Source organism: Panthera pardus, unplaced genomic scaffold, assembly GCF_024362965.1.
Source record: "Panthera pardus isolate Hobbes unplaced genomic scaffold, ASM2436296v1 HiC_scaffold_13, whole genome shotgun sequence".
Lineage (NCBI taxonomy): Eukaryota > Metazoa > Chordata > Mammalia > Carnivora > Felidae > Panthera > Panthera pardus.
In genome coordinates this window covers 197,538,606-197,558,845 of record NW_026526688.1, presented here as the reverse complement: position 1 = coordinate 197,558,845, position 20,240 = coordinate 197,538,606, and the positions used below count along the sequence as shown (strand labels likewise).

General features: G+C 44.5%; 1 protein-coding gene across 1 annotated transcript in view; it reads right to left on the bottom strand.

The window, feature by feature from the left end:
• The window catches only part of CLNK (cytokine dependent hematopoietic cell linker), a 165,628-nt gene that overhangs the window by 5,328 nt on the left and 140,060 nt on the right, over positions 1-20,240 (bottom strand). The window contains exons 16-18 of the mRNA XM_019453524.2: positions 14,558-14,691; positions 10,501-10,578; positions 6,434-6,589 (exon numbers count right to left, since the gene is read on the bottom strand). Coding sequence (XP_019309069.2) covers positions 6,434-6,589; positions 10,501-10,578; positions 14,558-14,691 — 368 coding nt within the window. The remainder of the gene's footprint in view (positions 1-6,433; positions 6,590-10,500; positions 10,579-14,557; positions 14,692-20,240) is intronic.

Genomic DNA, 20,240 nt, shown 5'->3' with positions numbered 1-20,240 from the left:
TCCCATCCTTCCCGCCACTTGTGGAGGGCGTGAGGAGTAAAGAGGTGTCACGATGGGGGAAAGAGGCAGGCAATGACGAATTTCCTGACATGGGCCAGTCCCTGGATCCACTCCGTTCCTGCCTGTCCTGATGATGGAGTTCCCAGGGCTCTCCGGTGTTCCCACCCAGGCTCATCCGACTTTGTGTTCTGTCTTTTCACACTGAAAACAGTCCTGATGAAATCTGTGAGTGGCTGGCCCCTCTGTGCCTGTTACTGTATCTGGTTTCGGTGAGATGACCCACCTGTCCACCCCTAACAGGTATTCAATAGCTACCAGTTCCTACCTGATGCCGAGGTAAGGTGGTTTTGCCAGGGGTCACACGGGGAAAGCAAGTGTTGTGTTACAGAGGTCGTAGGTGAAGGGCCTGTGGGGACCGAGTGCCTGAGTTCCAAACTGGGCTCTCCCGCTCACTAGCTGTGTGACCTCAGGCAAGTTTCTTACGCTCTCTGTTTCAGTTTCTTTACCTACGGACAGGGATGGTAACGGCAGGACGTACCTCTGAGGGCCATTGTGAGGATTAATTGAGTTGACACATACATAGCGTTTAGAAGAGAACTTAGTGTATACAGTGAGTGCTCGATAAAGTCAGTCATTCCTATGACCTCATCCTTTCTAGGTTTGCCAAGAACACGAACAAAGACCAATGAAATCACTGGAGAGGGTTATAGACGATCACTGTATGCTTTCTACGCCATCAGGAAGGCTCTTTTATGGTGTTTCACTTCCAGTTATAAACTAAGAACAGAGTTTTCTCTTTTTTCACGTTTGGCAAAACTAAACGTAATGAAGACAAGCTTGTCCTGTGGAAGTCTTCGGTGACATTGGTTAACCCCACGTGGCACAAAGGAAATTTCTCTTCCCTGGTGTTCATCTTCAGAGGGAAAATGCTTGCTTCCAGAATATTCTCATTCCTGCTATCTTTAGGATGGTCTTGAAATCATGAGTCAATATTAATTATTTTAATAACCTACTGCCTGGATGCCAATGTATATGAAATCATAATTTTAATAAGTGGTAGGAAGCAAGCAAGGCATCATTTCTTATTATTTCCTCCTTGTGATAGGCCCACAACTGACACATTAAAGAGACTTTTAAAAAATATTATAATTAAGCTCTTAATTTTATATTAAATGATTTTTTTCCAGGAGGAGAGCAAATGTCATCCTAATATTAGGTCTTAAAAAATTTGTTTACGCATCAGGCTCTGTGCTGCCAGCTCAGAGCCTGGAGCCTGCTTCGGATTCAGTGTCTCCCTCTCTCTGTGCCCCTCCCCTGCTCATGCTCTGTCTCTGTCTCTCTCTCCTCTCAAATAAATAAACATTAAATCAAATAAAAAAAAATTGTTTACGCCTCTTGGGTTTGGCCTATATACCAGCTGTAGGCAATGGTTGACTGCCAGAAAGGTAAGTAAATCTGTTTGGGTGCACGCATAGGAGTGAAAGAAGAAAAGAGAAGCAGAGCGGCAGACGGAAGAAACGAGAAGCCGTAAGCTCATGGGCTCATTGTTTGTCTCTACTAGTTTTGAAAGTTTATCAGGTTGGGGAACCTGGGTGGCTTAGTCAGTTAAGCGTCTGCCGACTCTCGATTTCCACTCATGATCTCATGGTTTGTGAGCTTGAGCCCCGCGTCGGGTTCAGTGCTGACAGTGCAGAGGCTGCTTGGGATTCTCTTTCCCTCTCTCTGCCCCTCGCCCCTCTAAATAAATAAGCAAACTTCAGGGAACGGTCTGGTGATGGAAATTGCTCCCTTCTATGAGCTTTCACGGAGATGTTGACAAACGTGATTTCTAGACTTAGATGCAGGGCTCATGTCTGGCAGCAGATGAAGTTCCTCAGGTTATTAATGGCAGGTGCCTCTCTGGCCAGGGCTGGGGTTCTACCAGTTGCTAAATATTTCCAGCCTCACCCCTGCTCAGGTACATGCATAGATGGGCACAGATTAGCAGGGTCTCCCTGGCCGGCAGGGACTCTGTGTCCCCAGAATGGGGATTCATTCAGAGAAGAGGAAGAGACAGCGTGACCATGGAGGCAGAGATCGGAGCCATGTGGCCCACAAGCCAAGGAGCCAAGGATCGCCCAGAGCCACCGGAAGCTGACAGGGGCAAGGAAGGATCCCTCCCTCAGTGTCCAGAAGCCCCGCTGATACTTTGATTTCAGGTGTCTGGCCACCAGAATCGCAGGAGAGTACATTTTTTAAAGATGTTTATTTACTTTTGAGGGACAGAGCGTCAGCAGGGGAGGGGCAGAGAGAGAGGGAGACCCAGAATCCGAAGCAGGCTCCAGGCTCTGAGCTGGCAGCACAGAGCCTGATGCGGGGCTCGAACCCACGAGCGGTGAGATCATGACCTGAGCCGAAGTCGGATGCTCAACCCCCCGAGCCACCCAGGTGTTCCACATTTCTGTTGTTTTAAGCCACCAAGTTTGCAGTACTTGGCTATAGGCCCCAGAGAGTGAAGGCGATGGGTCTCTCCGAAATCTGAATTCAGACATGAGTTTCTAGCCACGTGGCTCACAGGATGATGCACATACCTAATCTGCAGTAAAATGGACCTTCCCAGGCTTATTCTTGGCAGACGCGTGTGGGTTTGCTCGCCTTCTGTGCTCGCTTTCTGGGGCCTCGTCCAGGCATCCCCTGCAGCCCCCCACACCCCGGGGAGAGCTGCACCTCACCTCTGCCCGGGCGCACAGGCCTGATGCAGGGGCTTTGGGGGATCATTTACGATGCAAACCCATACTGACGAAGCACCTGCCCTTTATGAGTTCGGCACTCTGTTTACATCATCTCATCTTACATGTAATAACTCCCTGGAGACAGGCGTCGCTGCATTGGATGTGTGGTTCAATTCTGAGGTTTGCAAGACAGCCCCACAGCCACGCAAAACCAAAATTGTCCCTGAAGTCCCTGTATCTCATTACCTTTCTCCTCCAGAGTCGGACTAAGACCCTCATTCTTCGTTCGAGCCCCAGGTGAAGTAGCTAGCCACTAGCCTGCACTCAGCACAGCCTTACTGTGTCCATTTCTTTCTTCCTTTTGTAAAGCTGGGAGAGTCTCCCCCAGCCAGGCGGGGGTGCCCACGCATGGAGGGGTGCAGGAGGGAGCTGAGGGCAAGCTAGACCGTCCCAGCCTCGTGCCAGTGCCCGTTCGCTGGGAGGACGGGCAGGAAGAACCAGTGTAAAGTCTCACTTCTCACCCAGTGCCTGGCACACAGGAAGCTTCCAGAAAAGTGTTAACTATTCTTCCACCCACGTTCTGGGCTGTTTTCAAGGAGGCTGGGGACTGTTTGCGTTTGGTCACGATGTTATCTGAGACCATATGAATAGTTATGCAGGATGAGAAATGAACCCCAGCCTTGCCGTGTACCTGCTGTGACGGGGGCAGGGGTGGGGGGTGGTGGTGGTGGTGGTTACTTAACATTTCTGTCTTCGTGTCACCGTCTGTTAAATGGAAATATTGGCGGCACCTAAGTCCCAGGGTCGCCATGAGGATGAAATCGATCCACTTCGTAATTGTTAACGGCATTGGCTGCTTTCTGTGCACAGCAAACATATGTAAGTGTTACATAAACACAGGAAAAAGGAGGCTTTTGCTGGGGGGAAATGCATGGGAGGAGAAAATTCCAGAATAACCCAAAAAGGGTTTTCTTAAAATAGGCATTTGGATCCTTGAGGGGTCCTTGGTGACCGTAATTGGAACAGCTCACCTGGAAGCTGGCGGTCTAATCTGGGCTGTCACAGATGGTAACTGCTTCCCTGCTGGGGCAGTGAACTGGCTGACAATCTGATTAAATGCCATCCCTGGGTCGCTGTTTCCTCTTTTACGGGCAGACCAAAGTGTGGCATGCTGGGGAAGAAGCGGTGACCTCTTTAGGTCTGGTAAAAGGGGCTCACGAACGCGTCCTTCCCAGAGGTTTTTGGAGGCCCAGGTGAGAGAGCAAAGGACACGGCATCTGGTAGGGGCCCCACGCGTCAGGGCGCGTGATTTCCCTACGCTTCAGGGCGGTGTCCCGAGCATTTAAAAGTCGTAGACAGCTTTTTAAAATAATGTGAGCAGTTCAATGAACTGGAAGAAGACAGAGGGCAGAGCGAAACTGAGCCGGGATGTTCACTAACCACAGGCATCTAGTTAAGGGGGGCTGTACCCCAGTTATTACAGTGACTCGGGATTAACAGTGAAAAATATAACAACTAACCCTTACCGTGGGCTTGCTAAACCCCTGGCCGGCTCGGAGGGTGTTAACGTTCAGTTAAGTCACTAATCCTTAATCCCAAAGGGAAGATTGGCTACTTCTCTCTAGCTTTGCCATAATACTCTCTTATTATGGCTGTATTTAGAAGATTTATGCATTAATCTATCTATCCACTCATGCTCTCCTTTCCATCAAAACTTTCCCAGGTTCCAGCAAAGGCCCGTGTTGACCGCAACTCTCCAGCCACATGTGATTCCTAAAAAAGGGCTCTGGGTCAGACGCTGGGTTTAAGCTGGAGTCTTTTATTCATTTTTTTAATGTTTACTTATTTTTGAGAGAGAGAGAGAGAGAGAGAGAGAGAGAGCGTGCGAGTGAAGGAGGGGCAGAGAGGGAGCCAGGACCCCAAGCGGGCTCTGCGCTGACAATAGACAGCCCCACGTGGGGCTCGAACCCACAAACCGTGAGATCATGACCTGAGCCGAAGTCGGACACTTAACTGACTGAGCCACCCCGGTGCCCATAAGCCGGAGTCTTCACGCAGCTGCCGACAGGTTTCCCACATACCTGCCTGCCTGATGCGTTTTGGCAGCCCCAGCAATGTTCCTCGTTTTGATTTCTAGCAAAGAATAATGGGCAGTTGTGTGAAAGTTTTGTTTTCACGCTGTATTTGTTTTCTCGGTCCTCCGTAACAAAGTACCACAGATGGAGAGGGGTGGGGGCGCCTGAACAACAGAGATGTACCGTCTCACAGATCTGGACGCCGAGAGTCCAAGATCGAGGTGTGGGCACCTCGGTTCCTTCTCTCTGCTTGGTGTGTAGATGGCCATCTCCTCGCTGTGACTTCACAGCCGTGCGTGTCTGTGTCCTTATCTCCTCTTGTAGAGACACCAGTCATATTGGATCTGGGCCCGCCCATATGACCTCATTTTACCATAATCTCCTCTTTAAAGACCTTAGCTCTAAATACCCAATTACAGGGGTGCCTGGGTGGCTCCAGTCTGTTGTGTCTGACGCTTGGTTTCGGCTCAGGGCGTGATCTCACAGTCTGAGAGTTCGAGCCCCATATCGCTGCTTGGGATTCTGTCTCTCCCTCTCTCTCTGTCCCTCCCCTGCTTTCTTTCTCTCTCTCTCAAAATAAATAAATAAACTAAAAAAAAAATACCCCAATACAGTTATATTCTGAGGTACTACCTGTTAGGTCTTCAACATATGAATTTGGAAGAGCTGGGGGACAAAATTCAGCCTGTAATACGTACCAACAGATACAACTGAGGTCTGGAGATGCTACACGAGAATCACTGAATTAGAGAAGTCCAGACAAGAAAAGAACATTACATTTGAAGAAACCAAATCTCAGAGAAGTTACGTCACTGGCCTGAGCTCACATTCTTAGTCAATGGCGACTCAGAACTTGAACCTTACCTTTCCTGCCATCCCCTTCCTTGCCCGCCTTCCTTCCAAGAAGAGCTGCCCTCTCACTTACTCTTCGTTTGTCTCTAGCCATTTACGGAACTGTCTGAGCCTCAGTTTCCCTACCTTGAAGGTCGGAGCAACTGTTATGTCAAGGAGATGTTATAGGTTAATGTGAGGTGATTCAGATAGACCAGGACTACCATAAACACATTCAGCCCAAATCAATCTCCTTTCTTCTCTGTATTTATACAGTTGCCATGAATGCCCTCATTGACTGTCTCACCCAGCCGCCTACCAGCAGATCCGGATTGATGTGGGGCATGCTCAACATGGCCCTGAATACTGTGATGGAACTCACATTCAATTTGGAGACACAAACCTAAGGGTTCCTAATGCAGGCGGATGTTGTCAGGATGTCTGCGCTGGGAATTTGGCCCTGGGGCGGGGAAGGAATGTGGCCTTAACACCGACACAGGCTTCAGAGGAGGCCTCCCGGGAGGCAGAACTGAGATGTGTCCTGCAAAGTGAGTTTTCTTTAATGGGCCAGAGCCTTGTGAGGGTGCAGGAATGGTCAGGATTGGCTGGGGCCCCGAGGGCTGAAGCGTAAGGTGGGCGGGGATGCTTGTAGAAGGGGCTGGAAGGGAATTACAATCTCCACCTCCAGGGCGGTGCTCTTTTCTCCTATCCCAGCAGGCGTGGGGATGCGACCGACTGATGGCTTGGCCAGCATCCCCCAACTTACCTCCTTGCTGTCGTTGGTCTGGAAAAGGGAAGCTGTCAGGTTATACCCACCTCGTCTCCCCTGAGTCCTGTCCCCAGGGCAAACTGCTGATTCTTCTCCAGGAAACGGATTTTCACGTTGTAGACTCTGTTCCCATAAAACACCACCAAAACGTAGGGTTCTGCCCTGGTTTTCGTGGAACAGTCTCGGACCAAGAAAGTGCCATCCTGAAGCAGAAGGAAGAATGGCCTCTTGTCAGGCAAGCCAGAACCCCACCCCAACAGTGGTGGCAAGAGTGACACTTGTGCGTATGAAGTTCCCAAATGGCTTTCTTTCTGGCAAACAGGTCTTTGGTTCAGTTTAATTTAATGAGCATTTATCGAATGTCAATATGTTCAAGGGGTCTTGTTTTCTGAAAACTATACCCGTCTGTCTATGGCCATACCACCCTGAACGCGCCCGATCTCGTCTGAAAACTATACCTGTCAGATTATGACATCCCCTTCTTCCAAATCTCCCACCGTCCCCGACTGTCCTCTATGCCATGCCTACAACCTTAGTATGATGTTCAATGGATAGATGCACCGACCTGTCTTGGGGATTTTGTTTCCTGAATCTCGGCTTCAGCCAAGCCACTGTTTCTCAAGGGCACTGTCTTGCTTTTGGGAACTCAGCATTTTCCCAGGCCGCCCCAGCTGCAGGGAGTAGCCCTCCACCTCCCCTCCCAGAGGGGCTTCCTTCTCCTGCCCATGTTCGCATCTTTCCTCTTCTGCCTGATGCTCAGGTGTTATTGTAGAGACAGTGGGAGCCACTGCAGGCTTTAGCAGGAGAGGCTTTTAGCATAATAAGTGGGGCCTCTGGTCGGGAGATGTCAATATAGGGCAAGGGTCCCCAAAAGAGAGGTGGGGCGTCAGTCATTGATAGCACAAGTAGATATGTGAGGGAGGGGATAACATAGCCTCAGGTGAAGGGAAGGCAGGTGCAGGGGAAGAAAGAGGGGACGCAAAAAAGGATTAAGAAGATATCTGGGAGATAGGAGGAAACCCAGAAGCTTCTGTATGACAGAAGCCAAGGGAGGAGACGGAGAATTTCCAAAAAAAGGTCCATTAGCGTGAAACGGCTGGAGGGCTGCGAAGAGGCAGACTGCAGGGACCAGGTATATCCTGGGGAATTGCTCAGGATGAACGTCTGTCTGGACATAAATGGGTAGGAAATGGAGCGATTCTCCCGAACAGAAACACACCTACAAGACTTGGTTTTGTGGTTACGTGCTGTCTTTTATACAATGACAAATACTGAAAGTCTCTAGCTGTAATTGCACAGATTCTTACGGAGATGAGTACAAATGATCTATTAGGCTACATCTAATTAGATGGGTGCAACACTTAACTATTTTTTATAGAGATAGATCTATATAATAATTTATGCCTATGACTGTTACATATAATTATCTCTATGCAGACTATGTTTTATATCTATAGATCTATAACTATATTACAGGTAACTAATATAGTATTATAGATCTTGATAACAATGCTTGTAATATTATGTAATAATACTATTAGTATATTAAATTTATAAATAATGCTAAAAAAACTAGTGACGTGATAATGCTGGTAGCTAAGGTTTATCGAGACTCGCTCTCAAGACGCTAAGCATGTTACACACATTATTTCACACGGTGTTTACATAAAGCGTGAGAAGTTATTTTCTTCCTATTTTACAGGTAAGGGAAATAGAGTCTAATTGCTTAAGTGAATCCACGAATGCATCATGGCTAATTAGTAGAGTACCTAAAAGCTAAGCCCAAATCTTTGCTCTTTAAATGAATCAGCCTCTGAGTACATGAAGTGGGATTGAGGAATTTTCTGGAACTTGTTCGGCCTCAAACCTTCAGCCGTAATTGAAGCCTTAACATTCGAGCACAGAACACTGCCCAAGATCAGAAAGGGAGAGGAGGCCAAGACACATCACTATTTTTGGATTTATCATCTTAACTTCTGCAATGAGTTTGTCACAGTGAATCTGGGCAATCTTGCAACTTAAATGAAATTATCTGTCATTAATTGGAAACACGTTTTGACAAAACGGAGACCAACAGAACAGGAAAATATGCAGTTATCCAACTGAGATTCTGTTTTCTCAGTGCTTTTGTGGGAGGAGGCAGAAGGGAAGCAAAAGGAGCTTTGCCGGAGTGCCCAGATATTTCTGGAAGGACGTTATGTGATGTATACGTTGCTCTTCTAGAACCATCCACGCAGCGGCTCCTGGAAGCAGGTCTTTAAGAGTAATTTTTCTGGTGGGAGACAGGCTCAGAGAGCACAGTGGCTCATTGGGTACTGATAGCTAAGAAGAAGAGGCAAGGTCGGAGTTGGCAGCCTGTTCCCACATATACCCAGCAGCTGTCAGCCATGGTGGGATTCCCCAGGGACAGGGAAGGGAGGCCCCTGTAGCCAAGGCATCACCTATGGCTCCCCATTTGAATGTAAAGAACTATAAATGGCTCCTAGAGGCAGTTGTGATTTTGTGAAGAAAGCGCTGATCTTGAATACAGGTTCTGCCGCTTTTTCCTTTACAACCAACACCTTGGTTTAGCCTCAGTTTCCTCACCTAGCCAATCAGATAGTTCCAATTATTTCTAATAGGTTCAGGAGACTATGTTAGCAACCATTTAATTTCCTACTGCTGCTGTAACAAATGACCATGACCTTTGCGGACTAAAACAATGGATTCTCCTCCAGTTCTGGAGGTTGAATTCTGACATGGGTTTTTCCAGGCTAAAATCTAGGGGTCACAGGGCTGGGTTCCTTCTAGAGGTTCTCAGGAAGAATCCATTTCCTTGCCTTTTCCGGCTTCCAGAGGCTGCCAGGGGTCCTTGACTCACGGCCTCTATGTCTGACTTTGACATTCCTACCTCGTCTTATAGGATTCTTGTGATTACATTGAATCCACTCAGATAATACAAGATAGTGTCCCCATCTCAAGATTCCTAATTTAATCACTTCTGTGAATTCCTTTTTCTATGTAAGGTGATGTATTCACAGGTTCTGGGGATTAGGATGTGGGCCTCTCGTTGGGGGCATTATTCTATTTACCCGAGAAACTTACATATAATTTATCTTGTTTAATTTTACAGTATCAATCCTGAGAGCTACATTTTATTGAAATTTATTGGGGACCTGTCATTTACTGACCCATTTACTAATGAATGAATGTGTTCATTTTTGTATTTCCTCATTCAACACCAAGCATTGTACTGGTTAGCAGGGGAGAGGTTTCAATGTGGCATCACTCTTGAGACCCTGTCTATCACTTTTGAGATAGTCTCACAATCAAGTAGGGCTCTCTGCCCACAGTAGAATAGTTGCTTAATAACTATTTGCTATTTGTGGTGATGGTTGTGGTGGTCATTTGATCTGCTCATAAGTGTTTCAGTGCCCCTCTCCTTTTGGTCAAAAGGGGTTGTCCTTCCCCATCCTCTTGGAAGGTAGACCTGGCTGTATGAATTGCTTTGGCCAAGGAAGCGTGAGCAGAGATAAATGTTCCTTTTGAGAGGCTGTGGTAAGAGCCAGCATGTGACTGGTGGGAGCACACACCGAGTTGTGGTCTTCACCAGCCTGGGTCAACCCACCAACCGTTCTAGCCCAGGAACATGAGCAAGAATTATCTTGCTGTGCTAAGCGACTGAGATCTTGGGTGGTTAGTACAGCATCACCTATTGTATCCTGACTATCACAGCATTCATGATCCTTGCACCTTCCCTGAAGACAGGAGACATAAAGATTCACCTGTACCTTGGGCAGACCTTTGGTAACGAGATGAACTTGGAAGAAAGCAGAAGGAAGGCACCTTCCATGGTGACCTCCATTTACACCCCAGCTTCCACATTTGATCTCCCAAATCAAGGGCTGCTTTTACTGTTCTCACTTAACAATAATAATGATAATAATAATAAAAACTGGACCGAAAGACATTTTGGAATGAGAGGCAGTCACGACTAATCGGTGACACAGCCGAGTCCCCCTTTTAATGACAACCTCCTGAGCACCGAGAGATACAGGCCGGTGCATCAGAGCAGTGTCAGAAGACCGTACGAGGGCAGCAGACACAGCGAGGTGGGCTTTCCAGCAGGCGTTACCTTGTTCTCCCTCCTTAATGCCTCTTCCACTGCCTGGCGACTGTGCTCTCCAACGTACCAGTTGCTTTGCTGGACATCCTGCGGTGCAGGTGAAATGACGAATAGTTTAGGGTCAAAAGGAAGTATTAATTTTAAGTAATCAATTACCTCAAGTGTACTTTCATTCCACCCGTGCCAAATCACAGTTCGATTTATAGCAAACACGCACTACAAAAATTCCATCCCTGGATCTGGAGACGGACACAGGAAAGGTAACTATGGCTTAGGAATTACGAAACTGGCAACACAGAGTCCGTCTGCCATCAAAAGGAGCGGACATTTCACCCCAGGTGTTGAGGAAGGCCCTTCGGCACCACGCTCAACATGGATAAGAAATCTCTGTCTACCACTGTGTTGTGAGTCTGCACCTGCGGAAGCTGATTAAGGTTGGATGCGTATCGTTGGTGAAGCCAGTGCGGGCCTAGTCCTTGTAGAAACAGCAGGGGAGGGGTGTCTGGCTGGCTGAGTCAGTTAAGCATCCGACTCTCGATCTCCGCTCAGGTCATGGTCTCACGGTTTGTAGGATGGAGCCCTGCGTTGGGTCCCGTGCTGACCGCTCGGAGCCTCCTTGGAATCCTCTCCCCCTCTCTCTCGGCCCCTGCCCCACTCATTCTCTCCCTCCCTCTCTCTATCTCTCTCTCTCTCAACAACAAACAAAAAAAAGCTTAAAAAAGCAGGGGAAGGAAAGGAAAGGTGCAGACTGAGAGCATCTTTATAGCACTCGGTTCAAGTCATAGGTGGTAGGCCTGAGTCTGTCCGGCTTTCTCCCTGTACCATGATACATTATTGTGCCAGTTGAGTTATTCTGATTGTAAAATGCACCACAACAGAAGGAAGGGAGGTCAGAGAGCTGTGCCATAGATCTGCAATTCCTGTACTGGGATCCAAGGATAATAACATCAAACAATCCCCTGCATGAGTCTAGCATCTCCAAGGCCATTCTTCATTCATTATCCCAATCCGTCCCTGCCACAATCCTGTGTCGTAGGCGTGTCTGGACGGAGCAGGCTCAGGAAGTCGGCACCTGTCACGTGGTCGGCAAGGGCCAGGTCTTTGTTGTCTCAGCGCCTCTGGTCCTCCCAGCACATACAACAATGGGTGCACCAAGCGTGCGTGGTGGGAGAGGCGTGAGCTAACTCTAGCCCAACTGTGCAACCTCATTGGTTACCACCCTCCAGTATGAGGACGTGGTCAGGCCAGCCAGATGTGTTTGCTGCTCCCTGGACATACACAGCTTCAGGGCTTGGCACGAGCCAGCCCTGCTGCCCGGAAACCCCCCCCTCCCCCTCCTTCCCCTTTCCTCTCACCCAGCCCTGCCATTCTCTTCCATCAAGTTGGGGATCAAAGTCATCTCTTATTTGAGACCCCCTTTGGAATAAGTTCCCTTACGGAGTGCCTACCCCCAGTGGGGAGTGGGTACTGGGAAGGTCCAGAGTCAGGACCAGCTCTGCTCCCCTCCTGCCAAGCCATGTGACAGGCTCCATCCAGAAAGAAAGGAGCCTGAGAGCCCCATCTGCCTCAGAAGTGTGAGCTCCCAGTGTACAGAGTGGTCTGCTGCTTCTGGAAGGCTTGTCAGCCAGTTCAGGGGCTTAGCAGGGCTCAGTGCATTTCATCTATTCTGATTTTATTTACTTTTTCGAACTGGAAGCACTTAGAGATTTTATGGTCTTATTTGTCCAGGTGTGGTCATGAGTGCTGGCCGGTGAGTTTAGGTGGGAATCAAACACAGCCTTAAATAAGTCAGAAATGCCTGGGGGAGAAGCAGCCCCTTCAGTTGTCTTTTTAGACCTTTGGATAATTCAAGAGGGATGTTTCCTTCTTGTTCTAGTATGTCCTTAATATCTCTCTGGCATTTCTAACCTCCCCAGTAACGGAAGAACCATCCTTATGCTGACAGCTACCAGCGAGTGAAGAGATCTTGCTATAATTTAATGGCTTTGTTCTGTTTGAGTTAAAAGGACTTTAAAAATGTGGCAAAATACACATAGCATCAGATTCACTATTTAAACCATTTTAACTATATAATGCAGTGACACTGAGTACATTCTCGTTGCTTTGCAACCATCACCATTGTCTCCCTGCAACACTTTGTCATCATCCCGAATTGAAGTTCTAGACAGATTAAACAGCTCCCCGTCTCCCCCCCGCCCCCACACCTCCCAGCCCCTGGCCACGGCCATTCTACCTCATCTCTAGGAATTTGCCTATTCTGCCCTCATAGCAGTGGATTTCATGGATTTATTCTCTTGTGTCTGGCTTCTTTCACTTAGCATGATGTTTTGAAGGTTCATCTATGTTGTAGCATGTATGGGAATTTCATTCTTTTTAGAACCGTTCTTTCTCTCTCTCTCTAACTGTTTTATATATATATATATATATATATATATATATATATATATATGGTGGTCATTTGGATTGTTTCCACCTCTTGGCTTTTTTATGAAAAATGCCTCTGTGAACATGGGTGTACAAATATCTGTCCGAGTCCCCGCCTTCAGCTCTTTGGGGCATATATACTCAGAAGTAGAATGCTGCAATTAGTTTTAAGGTCACTTCCTCTCCATGGTATGTGACACTGGTTTTCTATTTAGAGCAGCGATACAAAGTGGAAAAAGAGTCAACTATATAAAGAATACTAATAAGTGAACATTATTATTGGTCATACACGGGTAGGTCACAAATTGTAAAGGTGGATTGAAATTGTTGGCCATCACGGAAGTCCTGATCCACTGCAAGCCTCCCCCATGCGTGTGGGAGCCCAGGCTCTGGGAGGGGTGTGATTTTGGAGCGAACTCAGGGATTCCTGTGCTCCTGAAGCAGATGAAAGAGGGAAAGGAAGCCAGATACATAAAAAGGGGAAGTAACGGTAGTCTGTGCAAAAGTTTCCCAAAGTCTAACTTAAGGGTATGGGGACCTTTTGTAGAAATTAAGGTAGAAATTAATACAAGGACCACAAAAGACCGTTAGGGTACCGTGGGGATTATAGGAATGGACCAGAGTATCTTGGATGCTCTGCTTCTGCTTCAAACCTTTTGCAAGCTCCATAGCAGGATCCCAAGCACATGGGGATGCAGGATGGAGACCCAGAAGAAGCATATCCTTCTGTGCCTCGTAAGTGAAAGCCTTTAGTAAGTAATGTTACCAGGTAATTGAGGGAAGGGCATGGAAGCTACAAAGAACGTTTTGACGCCCCGCTTTCCATGTAGTAAATGTTAAGTGCAGTGTGGTCCAAGAAGATCATAGGGATGGGGAATATTTTAGAAAGAGACCAGGAAATAGATGAAGGACTAATGAGAGTACATCTATTATCTCTTAGCATCATATTTCCCTGCTCTGCGTCTCCTCTGGGCACAGACCATATCCTCTAGCATATTGTGTGGCATATAATAAGTGCTCAAAAAATAGTTGTTGGACTGTTCAAATGAAATGAGTATATGACATGTTGGTCTTTTATTGGAAAAAGAATTGCAGGTGTGCCTGGGTGGCTCCATCGGTTAGGCATCCGACTCTTGATTTCAGCTGAGGTCATGATCTTACAGTTCGTGAGTTCAAGTCCCACATCAGGATCTGTGCTGACAAATACAGAGCCTGCTTGGGATTCTCTGTCTCCCTTTCTCTCTGTCTCTCCCCTGTCACACACACTCTGTCTCTCTCAAAATAAATAAACATTAAAAAAAAAAAAAAGAAAAAGGGTTGTAGCATATAAATCCCTGTTAGTCCTGAAAGATTATTGAACAGTTAGTAAGTATAAAACACAGTGCTAGATATCTCTTTTTTTTGAGTAATAAAAGAAAAAGCCACTTTGAGAATCAGAGAGTGTGCAAATTAAAGACTGGTAAAAGAGCAATATGAAATATTATTAGCCCGTAGAAAATATTAAAAGCCAGTAATATGTAGCCAGAAGGGGAAACAAATTAAAGCTGGTCATGATGATCTCCTTCTAGGTATTGTTCAATAAAGCTCTCTTTAGATGCTTAGGTTTATCTAGAAAGACACTGCAGAGAAGTATCTGTTTTACCTTTTCATCAGAACTTGTGGGGAAAGGTTTTCTCCAGCCTGTGTTTTTATAGTGCGGCAAAGTTTCCTGAGGGCCATAGCGGGCTGGAGACTGACATCTCTGGGGAGGATGGAACTGGGTGCTGTGTTTATTATCTGAAAAGGAAATTCACACACAAATATGATTTTGTTATCGTCTCACGCCGCCTCCTTCCAACCAGGAGCTGGAACTCATCACTCCTTCCTGTGCCTGGGGCCACCTTGTTGGTCTACGCCACTGTCCTCTCACTCCGGAGGGTGATCTCCTCTGGACTGTTCTCTTGCTTCAGTTCTCTTGCCCCTTTCTCTCTAGGGCATCTGGAACAATCTTTTTTAAAAAAATTTTATTAGTTTATTTATTATTATTATTGTTTTGAGAGAGAGAGGAAGTGAGCAGGGGAGGGCAGAGAAAGAGACTGAGAGAGAATTCCAAGCAAGATCCACACTGTCAGCACAGAGCCCGATGAGGGGCTCCAACCCATGTACCATGAGATCATGACCTGAGCCGAAATCAAGAGTTGGACGCTTAACTGACTGAGCCACCCAGGTGCTCCACATTTGGAGTAATCTTAAAAAAAAAATGTAATTCTGACTTTGCTACTCCTCCTGGCAAAAATGCTTACATGCTTTCCTTTACACCTGAAATAAATTCCAAATGTTTTACTTCTGTCAATAAGGCCTGAATAATCTTATTTACCCATCCATCCATCCCACATTGTCTACTCTGTTCTGGTCATAACGAATTCTGTTCAGTTTCTGAAACAAGCCAAGCTTGTTCTCAACTTGGAAAATGGTATTTTTTTTAAACATGAAGGAATAACTTTTTATTTTATTGGAATATCACTTTTTTAACCTAAAAGAATGACTAACAGATAAAATATGGTTATTCAGACTAGGCATTTGGTAGGTATTTTATTAGAAAATGAACCAAGGGAGGCTGTCACTTTGTGGAAAACAACTGGCAGTATTTGCTGCCAATTATAAAATTAGACTTTCCTAGTGAAAACTGGAATTTGGAAACACTTGTATCTACCACTGTTGTATAACACCATACACAACAGTTAGACCTGTCTGATGAGACTGGTGGTGTTACTTGCAAATGTGATTTAATAAACTATTATGTAATAAAATGTGTTAACATTGGAAAGATCTGCTCAGGTCTGAGAATCATTTTCCAAGTGACCAATGCACAATGCTACAAAATCATGCCTGGATAGAAGATTCTTTAAAAGAGCAAGGTAGACCAATGGATTTTAAAGTAACCATACAAAAAGTTCACTGAAAGGGTTTAGATTTCATGTGGTACCTAAGTTTTAAGATACTACCACTTGTCAAGGTTTAATGTGGTATTTCCTCCTTATACTTCAATGAAAATAATATATTTTCACTGCATGGCATTCCCATAAACACTAATAAAAGATGAAATCAGAGCCACAAGGAAGGAGTTAAGCGTTAGGAGAAACACTAAGCAAAGGTATTTGTAAATACGTTAGTAACTTTAAGCAAGGATTAACTGTATAAAAATCATAAAGCCTTGAGAATATGAAAACAATATGAAATGGAATAGTGGACAGCAATAATATAACATGGAAGAAAGGTGATTGGTGTGAAGCAGAATTATAAGCTGTATTGTCTTAATTCAGTCTACAAAATATAACTAAAGTTATAGTTCTGGTTAGTAGCTGAACAAGAACTTTGAAAAAGTGGGATACTTTTGACAGTACATTTTTGAAACAAAATACTAGATATAATGTCAGCAAATATTTACATGCCAGTTACTGTAACATTTAGGTTATATGTGTATTTATTCTGCTTCTTGTCATCAAAAAGCTGAATTTCTCTCTAAGTTTATGAAGAAGAACAGAGTACTTCTGGAGCATTTTATGTCCTATTTTAATGGTTCCAAGGATTGTGGCTTTTAATGTTAAGACCAAGAATGTTTGCTATAGGGAATTAGGTGTACAAAAATGTTTGTTGAAAAATGTTTGATCACTTAATATTTAAATTATATTCGTCATAGTAAGTTAATTTCACCCAATTTATGACCTTAAAAATAGGAATCATGCTACAGACATCTCTGATTTTCAAATTTTGTAAGTAACGAATTTGAACTTCCAAATAGTGCAGAATCCATACCATTAGAATTAGGGCATTCTGAGTTTCTTGTATTGCTTGGGAAAAGGATATGAACTTCAGATTTTGAAAATCCAAACATTCTTTTATTTAAAATGTTAAAGGTCACCTTGGAAGAGTAGAATTGGAATGTGTGACTTCCAAAGGAGAGAAAGGGAGGGGAATTAAGAGATGAACCCACTCTCTGGCAAGAAAAGAAACAGTCAAAAAGAGTAGGGCAAATAGAAGGCACAAAATAATATAAAAACCGATCTAAAAGATTAGTAATCACAATAAATATCAAAAGTGTAAACAAAGCATTTATAAATTAGATGCAGAATGGTTTAAAAATTCCAGTAATGTACAGTTATATATGACAGCAGTCACTAATGAGATGGAAACTGTATGCCAGGCAAATCCTAACCAAGAGAAAGCTAAAAGTGCTATTGTAATGTTTAAAAAGTACTTTTAAAACTTTATTTTAACCTATAGTGAAGCAATAGAGACTTATTACTGAAATGGCCGTAACTGTCTTTCCAACATGGATCAAAATAGTAAGAACATACTTGAGAAAAGAAAATAACCATTCTCAGCATTTTCTATTGCTTGGTGTGTGTAGTTTACATAATAGTATTGAGTGATTATAAATTTTTCATTATACTGTGGCAACGGATTTATTATATTTCAACTCTGAGTGCCTTGCTTGAATATTTAAAGAGTCCTACTTGAAAAAGAGTGTTTGGAAATAGCTATATGCATTTGTAGTCTATGCAGAGAATGAGCTAAATAAAACAAAACAACAAACAGAACAACTTTGCCTTTGCCGTTTTCCCCTGAAGGCCCTTTGGATCTTTGTTTAATGAGTGAATGAAATTCTGAGCGTAGAATCCAGGGCAACGATTTAACTCATTTTGTTCTAAATAATGGCAGCTAATCTTTGGATATTATACATGTATTATTATATACCATTATATATATTATATATTATATATAATATATTACATATTATATATACATATATAATATACACATTAATACATATATAATATACATTATTATACATATTATATTATTATAATATACCTATTAATAATAATAACATAATATTAATATATTATATATATACACACATACACATATATATGTATATATGTACACATACATACATATACATATGTACATACATATACGTACATTATATATTTTCACATAAAACTGCATTTGAGTTTTATAGCCCCACGAAATAGGGCTCGCCTATTTGGAGAACAGAGGGTCACATTAATGAACAGATGACACAGAGTAAATAGAACTTTGGGGAGGACACTATGTAGGTGGCCAATAAAATTTGAGGCAGTGTAGCCTCATAAGCATGGGTTGTAGAATCACACTGTTACCAATAATACTAACATTTCAAAATTCTTCTGTATATAAAACTGTTAGCACAGTGTCTGACCTGTACCGGTCACTCAAAATAAATAACACAAGCTACTGCTTATTGAATCAGTCACCAGTGGCCGATGATTTCATCAATTGCGCCTATGTAATGAAACCTCTAAAAAGCCCCAAAGGATGCAGTTCAGAGAGCTTCTGGGTTGGTGATCCAGAACAGTTCCATGTGCCATCATACAGTGCCCCAAACTCCATGAGGACAGAAGCTCCTTTGTTCAGGACAATGCCCTATGAAACTCTTCTATCTGGCTGTGGCCTATTTGTATTCTTTTATAATAAACTGGTAATCCAGCAAGTACAATGTTGCCGAGAGTTCTGTGAACCACTCTAGCAAATTAATTGAACCTAGGGAAGGGTTTGTTGGAACCTTGGCTCTATAGCTGGTTGGTCAGAATGGCCATATGATTGGCTGACACAGGCTTGTGGCGGGGGAGGGGTGCAATCTTGCGGGATTGAACCCTTAACATGTGGAATCTGTGGACTCCATGTAGTGTCAGAAGAGAGTTGAACTGTAGGTCACCCAACTGTAGACACCCAACCTGTAGGTGTCAGGAATCGTCCGGTGGTGTGGAATCCCCCATTTTGGAATTGTTGGGTGCAGAATTATCAGACTCCTAATAGCTTAGCTTGAAATCACTTATCAGAGAATTGAGCCAAGTCTGTTTATCAAGGAGTAGCTGAACTCTTAAGAATAAGTATTTCCCAAATTCCTTTCTCATTTATAAAATAAGGATGATAATGTCTACAGTGATGGAGGTCTAGATTTCACTTATTCTACATGAAGAGTGCTATGTCCCTTGGCTGAGGCATTCAAATTAAGACCAGTAAGCTTCATAGAACCCTCTAGACTGAAAACATGAGTGCCGGGATTGTGTGGTTCTGAGTGCAGCTAATTTCTCCTGAGCCCTGGTGATCCAGAAATGACTTTTCACTCAGTAGAATGAACACCTGCCAGTAAACTGATGCAGGAGCATCGCAGGTGCAAAAGTACTGGTTAACTGAAGGGCAGAGCTGTCTCTGTTCTGTATTCATAGGGCCCAGCCCAGTTTTGTGTATAAACCATGTGCTTCATGGATGTTTGATGACTGAAAGAGGAATTGATGGTGTTTTAAGGCTCTGGAGGCCCCAACATTCTCCTCGTCCATTCTGGGCTGCTTCCTTAAGCAACTGTTTCTCTAACATGAGTGGAGGACAGTTTGCAAGATCCCAGTATAGATGAAATACACCCAGTCCTGGGATGCTTGACTGGACCCATGTCTGTGAAGGCCATCCACATCCACATCACTAACACTGCTATTCCACTCTTATATCACTCTTCATTTTCCATCTGTGCATGATTTTGTCTTTCAAATGAAGACTGGAATTCTCTCTAAGCTTGATTCTGCTTCCTATCCCTGCAGCATATCTTCACAATCCTGATCTAGCTCTGGCCTCCAGGACTACTGTTTTTGTCATTTTGTCCCCTCATTCTTGGGGATTGAGCCTGTCCCATTAATCGCAGCTACTTTGGACTGCCTTCCTTTAAAAAAAGGAAGGAGGGCACTTGTTGGAATGAGCACTGGGTGTGGCATGTAAGCAGTGAATCATGGGAATCTACCCTCAAAACTAAGAGCACACTGTATACACTGTATGTTACCTAGCTTGACAATAAATTATGTTAAGAAAAAAAGAAAAGGGAAGTCTCTTCCCTTGGGAGACTTGTATTAGCAAGAGGCACATCAGGGGAAATAAGCTTTCCAGATTGGTTTTCCAATCTAAGGCCCAGACAGTATAAGGCAGAAGATGAGTAAGGACATGATAGAGGTGAGGGAGGAAACTCCTAGGTCTAATGGGTCAGTTGGGTAGGGCATCCCTGGAGAAGGAAGGATATTAAGGTGCGTCACTTGCCTACTATGTGTCACATGACTGTGTGTGTGTGGATAATCCTGTGAGTTAATATTATTGTTATGCATGGGGGAGGGGGAGGATCTAAGAATGAACTTGCTCAAGATGATGTTATTGCAGGGAGAGAGGCAGAATGGGGACTCAGGTCATTGGAACCCTCTGTCATTCTACTCTATCTCAAGGGGAATCTGCTTTCTCCAGCTCTAAGCCCTCTTGTGGCT